This window comes from Myotis davidii, unplaced genomic scaffold (assembly GCF_000327345.1).
Source record: "Myotis davidii unplaced genomic scaffold, ASM32734v1 scaffold992, whole genome shotgun sequence".
NCBI classification, from domain to species: domain Eukaryota; kingdom Metazoa; phylum Chordata; class Mammalia; order Chiroptera; family Vespertilionidae; genus Myotis; species Myotis davidii.
Window position 1 is genome coordinate 272,666 of NW_006283543.1, and position 8,792 is coordinate 281,457.

The 8,792-nt window shown below is 46.3% G+C and overlaps 1 protein-coding gene across 1 annotated transcript; it reads right to left on the bottom strand.

The window, feature by feature from the left end:
• Positions 1-887: 887 nt before the first annotated feature.
• Positions 888-7,320, bottom strand: LOC102761918 (cytochrome P450 1A2). Its single transcript, XM_015564562.1, is given in 8 exon segments — positions 888-2,033; positions 3,172-3,258; positions 4,090-4,213; positions 4,458-4,550; positions 4,968-5,085; positions 5,592-5,656; positions 5,659-6,430; positions 7,226-7,320. Coding segments are annotated over 7 exon segments (1,548 nt in total). The 5' UTR covers positions 6,422-6,430; positions 7,226-7,320; the 3' UTR covers positions 888-1,735.
• Positions 7,321-8,792: the final 1,472 nt, after the last annotated feature.

The following is an 8,792-nucleotide window of genomic DNA, read 5'->3' on the forward strand; positions in this document are numbered from 1 at the left end:
TCTGACAGGTGTGAGATGATACCTCATTGTTGTTTTGATTTGCATTTCTTGGATGATTAGTGACTTTGAGCACGTTTTCATATGTGTCTTGGCTTTCTGAATGTCCTCTTTTGAAAAGTGTCTATTTAGGTCCTTTGCTCATTTTTTTGATTGGGTTGTTTATCTTCCTTTTGTTAAGTTGTATGAGTTCCCTATAAATGTTGGGGATTACATATAATCATCCAGTTTCTAAAAATAGCTATTCCAGTAGGTGAAATGGTATCTCATTGTGGTTTTGATTAGCATTTCCCTAATAACTAATGTACTTATCCATTTATATATCTACTTTAGAGAACTGTTCATTCAGTCTTTTGCTCACTTTTGAATTGGGTTTTGTTGTTGTTGTTGAGTTGTAGGAGTTCCTGATTATATTCTTGATATTAATCTCTTATTAGATATATTAATTGCAAATATTTTCTCCCATCCTGTGCCTTATTTTTTCATAATTTTGATAGTGCCTTTGATGAGACCTGGGACTTTTGCACGTAACCCAAGCATTTCTGGGGAGTTTATCCTCCCCTAGCTGTGGATGAACAAATCAGGACTGTGTGAGAAGTAAGATGTTCTATTTTTTGAAGATGGTACATGAGGGATCACCCATCTGGGTTTGGCCCACAAGACTGGGTCCTTTCCTCCCTGTTTCCTTTAAGTGTTCAAAGACTTGGATCATACAGGAAAAAAGATAAGAGAGAGCAGGGAAAGATTTACTCTTCAATGACTGAGGAAACAAACATGAGCCCAGTCTCAGTACTCAAGAAACCAAACATGCTACAACATGGATGAAACTTAAAACCATGCTAAGTAAAGAAGCCAGTCACAAAAGACCACTTTCTGTGTAATTTCATCTATATGAAATGTCCAGAGTAGCCAAATCTATAGAGACAGAAAGAAAAGTAGTAATTTCCTGGGGTTGATAGGGCAGGGAAGGTGGGTTAGGGGGGAATAGGGAGTGACTGTTAATGGGTATGGTCCCCCCCTCCCCCGGTGATGAGAAGGTTCTAAAACTGATGGTGGCTGGTAGCACAGCTCTGCAAATATACTGAGCGCCACGGATTGTACATTTTAGGGAGTGAATTCTATGGCATGTGAATGATGGGGAGCAAAATAAGCCACCCTATAACATCCCACTTTGGCACATTGATTATTTTGAGTTAAAGATATTTAAGAAACAGCTAATAAAAAGGCCTCTCTGCCCCTCCTTTGTCCCCCTGAAAGCAGGAAATGTATAGAAGTATGTGAAGATACCCTCCCTATATCAGGAGGGTAGGAGCCATCCTTATTACCAGAGATAGGGAATTCAAGGCCAAGAAGGCTTTATAAACAAACTTTGTTACTTCTTTATTAATTTGCTACCCCAAACTCAAACTCCTTTATTTTGTCAAATCTGTACAAATAACTCTTCATTTGCTTTACAGGTATAAAAGCTGCTTGCACTGGTGACTTCTTTGAGTCTTATATTTCTATGGGCTACTGTATGTAAAAAATTAAATTTGTTTTCTCCTCTTAATTCATCTTATGTCAATTTAATTTTTAGACCAGCCAAGGAACCTAGAAGAGAAGAAGGGGGAAATTCTCTTCTCCTGCATGGATTATATGTCAATTAAGCTGTTATTAAAAAAGAGAAGGAAAGGAAAAAGGGCAGAGGCCTATGGGTGACTGCCATCCTTCCTTCTGCCTCAGCGTGCTGGTGTCTTCTTCACTTGATGGAGAAGCGTAGCTTTGCCTGGACATGCTCACAGTGGGCATGCTTCATGGTCAGCCCGTAGAGGGGGGTTAGGTCCACTTTCACTCCCGGTAACACACTGAACTCCAGCCGCTGCAGCAAAATGGCCAGAAAAAGGAAGACCTCCCACTTGGCCAGGACCTCCCCTATGCACTGGCGCTTGCCCATGCCAAAGAGCATCGCCTTCTCACTCAAGGTCTTGTTGATGGTAGTGCCATCAGCAGTGAGGAATCTCTCTGGCCGGAACTCAGATGGGTCCCCCTACAGCTTCCTGCAAGAGAACCAGAGGAGCTGGGATCTTTGGACTGGGAAGCCCGGGGAGGATAGTCCTGGGTCGAGATGTCTGAGCAGACTTCTGTTGATACCACCAGTGTTAGAATAGACAGCAATAAGAGGAGGGTGGGGGAAAGGGACCAAACTGTAACTTTAATGCATATTTCTTTTACATAGCTCTTTCTTAAATGATCAGTCTTGAAAACAGTGCTTTTAAATATTAAATTATCTTCATTCTAATTAATATAAAAGGGGAACCCATATTATATCCTGATTTGTGCTTATTGTTTTGGAGTAATTTTTTAAAACATTAATTAACTCTGGAGAGAGAGAGAGGAAGGGAGAGAGAGAAAAAAACATTGACTTTTGTTGTTCCACCCATTCATGCACCCACTGTTGATTCCTGTTTGTGCCCTGACCAGGGATCAACCCACAACCTCAGTGGATGGGATGATGCTCCAACCATCTGAGCCATCTGGCCAAGGTGGAGTAATTACTGATAGCCTCCCACACTCAGAAGTATCTCGGTTTGGATGGTAAATTATGTGGTCCCCCTACCTATAGACTAAAGTGTGATTTTCCATACAGAGGGTCCTAAGCCACTCATATCAGAATCACTTCAGTATTCCACCTTAGCTACCAAAGTGGAATCTTGGGGATGGCATGCCATAATCTGTAACTGACATCCTGATTAATTCTTTTTTTATTAATCCTCACCTGAGATTATTTTTTCCCACTGAGTTTTAGAGAGAGTGGAAGTGAGGGAGAGAAGGAGAGAGAGAGAGAGAGAGAGAAACATCGATGTGTTTCACATCGATTGGTTGCCTCCTGCATGCACCCAACCAGGAACAGGGATCAGCCCTGAAACACAGGTACATGCCCTTGACCAGGAATCAAACTAGCTGCCCTTTGGTGTGAAGGCTGGTGCCCTAACCACTGAGCACACCTAACTAGGGCCCTGTTTAATTCTTATTGCACTGAAGTTTGAAAAACATAGACCTAAACTTTGTCACCTAGAGAAAACTATACAGCAATTGAGGCACCATTCCTTTATTATATAACCATTTCCTAGAGGGACAAACAGCCTTCCTGACTGCTGAGCTGCATACACATTTTAGTGGGGGATGTGTACTCACTGATCATGATTGACATGCCATTGGTTTATGAAGACATAACGTTCCTTGGGGATGTAGAAGCCATTCAGTGTTGTGTCCCTTGTTGTGCTGAAGAAGAAAGAGGACTCTGTCAGACTCAGGTCCCGGAAAACCAGGGTACATCTCTGGGTGCCTCTTGCTCCTACCTCTACTGCACCCCAAGAGCCTGCCCACCACTGGAAAGAAATGTCAGAAGGAGGGAAGAGGGGAAATTATCCTTCTTCTTCCTTGGCTCGTTTTTCCACTTCAACAAGTGTGTACTATACTTCTGTTTGTGCCTAGTTAATGCACTTGGCCATTCTCTGGAGTACTGGGGAGTTCCCAGCCTGGCTGAGGAGTCAGGACTCTCACTCTGGGAATAAATAGATCAATATGTGGGCAGAGGAAGTGTTCACTATCTCTCTTAACATTGTTAAAATCCCAAGACACAATCAAGGACAAATGGCTGTAAGTCCTACAAGATTTCAGAAACGAAGCTGTTTCAGCTAGATGAGTCAAGAAATGTTCTGGAGGAGAGGCAGTTTTGTCAGGATTGACCTTGGGCAGGGATAGAATTCTGGTAGCCAGAGAAGAGATTACAAGGCATTTCAAGCAGAAGGCCCAGCATAAGCAAAATTGGAGGCTGGCTAAATCATGCTTATAAAGGGCCAGATTGGTTACATTGAGAGTACTTGTAGGGAGAGAACGCAGCAGAGGTGAATGAGCGCTGAGGTCAGGAGTGTGATTTTCTCCTGAGAGCTGGGTAGTTTTATTGTGTTTGAACAGAATAGGGGTAGACTAGAGGCCAAGAGCCTGTGAGGAGCCTGTGTCATGATCAGGAAGGAGAGGCTGAGGTTTGAGCCAGGGCCAGAGCTGAGAAACTAGGAAGAGAGGTGGGAGGGCAGAATAGGCAGGTCTCACCTGTGGAGGATGGTGAAGGGGATGAAGGAGGAGTGTCGGAACGTCTCCAGGATGAAGGCCTCCGTATAAGGCAGCTGGGGTCTGTCAGAGAGCCGGGGACACTGTGCCCTGCCAACCACTGTGTCTGCAAGACACAGCGGACAGACAGGGCTTAGGGGTTGCCCTGACTGCTCCATGGTGTCCCCTACTATACCAAGTGCCACTCAATGTGGTGTCACTCTATATCTATTTACATGTTGAGACCCACTAAACCTCCCTCAGCACCTCCTAGACAAGGGTGGACGACATTGTATGCACAAGGTTTGCATGTAACAGCTATATATAGATTGAACAAATGATCTGGGATCCCAAAGCTTCTCTATGCATACCCAGTTCCTCCTGGATCTTCAGCTGTATCTCAGGATTTGTCACAAGGTATATAAGGCACCAGGAGATGGCTGTTGTGACCAAGTCAAATCCTGGGCATCGAGGGGAAAGGTGAGGAAGGAACAAGAAACCAATATTTACCAAGCACCCACCATGTATGTAATAAGCATTATCTTCCTCTGGCTCCCTCTCCTGACCTCCTGCCCCCAACCTTGAGTCACCGGTTTCATAATTAGTTGCTGGAATTATAGGGACTGAGACTCATAGGCCAGAGAGCCCTTTATTGTTCAAATGGGGAAACTGAGATCCAGAGAAGGAGAAGGACTTAGCTGAGTTTCCCCTGGGAGTTGGTGGCACAGCCTGGGCTCAAACCCTGAACATGGGCCAGATCTCTATGTCCTGCACCATCTGGCATGTGGTTCAATAATTATTTGATGGACTTGGGTACTGAGAAGTGCTGTGGGTGAAGAGCAAACACTGATGGATGGAGGGTCAGGGGCCTGGCTCTTACCAGCCCCAAAATGTCGTTGATAAACTGACAATCTTCTCCTCAGGGATGAAGCCACCACTGGGTCTGGAGTCCTTGTTGCAGTGCTTGAACAGGGCACCTGTGATATCCTGAACACTGTCCTGAGGGATCACAAGTTTAGAGGCACTCCTGCACTTCCAGGGCCGAAGGCTGGACCTTGCCCCCAACCCATCTGGCACTCCCTCTCTCCCCCCAAACCTCCAGTCATTGGGTTAGGCTCACAGCAGGAGGGCTTAAGGTATCATTTCATGCCCCACTGACCATCCCAATAACCCTAGGGGTCCAGTTTCAAAGGAGGAGGTGAGTGTGAGTAAGGGAAGCAAAGTGACACCAGAGCTGAGTGTCAAGGTTCAGGTTCCTGCAGAACAAAAGCCTTCTCCCTCTGCCCTTTGAGCTGCTCTGAAAAGGAGGCTATTGTTATGAGGAACCTGAGACCAGAGTGGGAGAAGGAATAATTAACTTCAGTTCACATAACTGATCCCAGGTGTCCCAGAGCCTTCCTAGGCCTTGGCTACACATCAGCTGTGTGGGTACTTTGGAGCTGGGTGAGAGAGGGCACACCCAGGCTCTACAGGGTGCCTTCTCACCACCTGTGTGCTGGGCTCACCTTGTCGAAGTTCTGATAGTGCTTCTGGATCATTATCTGCAGGAACTGCACGATCCTCTGGTTAAGGCCTTGAACCTCTGCAGGGTGGGGTTGGGCAGGTATTTCAGGATAGGGAAGAAGTCCACTGGGTTCCCAGTGGAGGCAGACTCCACAAACTCATGGCTGTTCTTCACAAGGCTGAGCATCTCCTCATTGCTCTGGGGGAAGTGCTGCCCGAAACACATGACACCAATGACTTTGGCCACTGACACCACCACCCGATTATAGGGATCAAAGAGGCCAGCCCCTGCCATCAGCTTCTGGAACTTGCTGATGAGGGCCTCAGCCTCCTTGCTCACATGTTCCTCCAGGTAGCAGGAAAATGAGGAAGCTGGGTCTGAGGCAATGGAGAAGCTGTTGAGGGCATTCTGGGCCAGGCGCCAGCGGGCAGCCCACACCGGTCCAGAGTCCGGGTTGAAGGCCATGCTCTGGCCATCAGTGATCAGGGTGAAGCTGTAGAGGTCAGGCCGGCCCTTGAAATCGTCACCCTGCCTCACCAGAGCCTGCCGGATGGTGTCCAGGCTGCTGAGCACCAGCACAGGTGTGCAGCCAATGCAGATCTCTAGCACGTCCCCATAATGCTGGCTCAGTCGTGACAGCGCCAGGTGTGGGTTCTTCCCCAAGGTCAGCATGTGTCCAAGCAGGGGCCAGCCCTAGGGCCCTGGAGGACTCTTCAAGCCTTTGGGGACCCGAGGCCTCCAGGCCCTGAACACCCAGAATACTAGGCAGAAGGTGGTGGAAGCCAGGAGAAGTTCCATGGCCCAAAGGGAATTGAACCAGGACAATGCCATCTGTACCAACTGCAGGAGAAGAAAGAGGAACCAGACAGGATCAAGATCGAGCCCTTCTTTCCTTCCTACTTTCCTTCCTTCACTCTGTCAATAAACACTGGCACATGTTCTGTGCGTGGCTCTCAGCTAGACACCAAAAAGACTAAGTTACATTCACCATGGATTCTGCATGCCAGGAGCTCACCCTTAGTGCATCACAGAATCTAAAGGCTAGAAAGTGTCTGAATTCCCAGCCATAGCTTTCCCTTCTCCTGTCACCTCAATTTCCAATTCTGAGGCTGGGGTAGAAGCAAGTGGCCACTTCACAATGGGGAAGCACCCCCATGCGAGTCCCCAGCGTAGGGTGTATGCTGAGCATTGTGTCAAAGAGGCCCCACCAGTGCTGGCTTCCTGATGATACTGCCTCATACACAGGAAATAGAGACGTGTTTCTATCCAGCAAAACAGAGGGGCCAAGGTCCCAGGACTGATGCAAATGGCTTATAATTCCCCTCTCTCAGAGTAGTCTTTATCAAGAACAAGAAGTTTACCTCCTCCTAAGATGCCCCACCCATCTTGGAGGCTGAGGTTGGACTGAAGCCAGAGGGAACCTCCCCATCTCTTCACATCAATCACACTAAGGGTCCTTAGAGATGGCTTACTTAAAAATGGAGAAACTGAGGTCTGGAGCTAGGCAGCAAGGACTAGAACTCCGGCCTCCTATACTTCACCAAGGTTCCCCCCAATTCCTCCACTTCCACTGTTCCCAAGATATATGGTTGGCATGGGGGTCCCAGAGACTGGGAATGAGCCTAAGAATGGTACCTGTAGAGGCAGGTGCTTGAGATCCGTGGGGTTGTGGGGACTGGTACAGAGTTTCTGGCTCCAGGTGTTGGTGCCTTTTATAAACACCTATATTGACCCAGCTGTCCTGGTTACCTTATAGCAAAGTCACTGAATAAAGTTGGAAGGATCAGACGATTATCTCTTGGCTCCACCTACTACCCAGGCCCAGGGGCAGCTCTTCGGGATAGATGCTATGTCTCTGGGGAGGAATGTCCAGCTCCTTTCAGGGTTCCAGGTTGGGGGAGATTATTTCTCTTGAGGACAAGGCAGGGTGCTGGAAGTGAGAGGCCTCTGGGCTAGTCCAGCCTTCTTTCTACTGTGCCCATAGGGAAGGACCCTGTTGGGCACTGAGTCCGGGCCAGTCAGAAGGCTCACTGCTCCTCTTCAGAAGGGTGTTCTGTAGTACTCTTCCAGCAACCTGCAAAATCAGATAAGGAATAAGAATGTTCCAGCCACCTCTGAATTTCAGCCCAAGTCCTTATTCTGAAACCAAGAGATGACAAGAGAGGCATTCTAAAGAGAGGCTCCTCACCCTCCTTCCTCCCAGTAAGAGATGGTAAAACTGAATTAAGAAAATCCATGCTGTGGGCTGTTCCTCATGGCAATTGTCTTACACTCTTCAAAATGGTCAATGTCATTAAAAAAAAAGGCAAGGGCCTTTTTCTAAGCAAAGATACTAAAGAGACATAACCACATGCAATATGTGAACCTCGATTGGGTCCTGAATTAAAAAATATTTTTAAGCTACAAAAGACATTTTTGGGACAATTTAAGACACACAAACAAGAACTGGAGATGACATATTATGGAATTAATGTTCTTCAGTCTGAACATAGTATCATGATTATGTGGGAGAATATTTTAGAACTTCTTAGTAGATTGATGAATACTAATGTGTTTGAAGATAAAATACCATGATTTCTGAAACATAGTTTTAAAGAATTCTGTTTTAAAATGTATATCTACCTGTATATCTATATAGAAAGGAGAAAGAGAGTAGACGTGACAAATGCCAGCTCTCCATGAACATCTGTGAAAGTATGTGGGTGTTCATTGTATTTAGGTGAAAGGCTGTGGCTTTGTAAGGGTCCCATCGCAGTTCTCTCCTCCCTCTGAGGAAGGAAGGAGGCACCTCCCCATCTCACAAAGCCAAGCAAAGGGAATCCCAGGAGACCCAAACTTTAAGAGTGGAATGCCTGCTGGAAGGGGACTCCCCGGCCCTGAGTCCAAGTGGGTGGCATGCGGGTGAGGGACACTGTGGCCTATATGTACTTAGCATACACTTTATAGCGCTGGATACTTATGGGCCCAGCATTGTTCTAAGAGCTTAATATGTATTAACAAAACATATTCTCAGTAATCCTATGGGATAGAAATTAATATTATTATCATATTAAGTGAGGTAATGGAGGCACAAGGAAGTTACATTAACAGAGCATTAGAGTTGGAAAGTCAACCTTTAGAACAGCGGTTCTCAACCTGTGGGTCACAACCATTGGAAAACACATATAGCATATCAGATATTTACATTATGATTCATAACAGT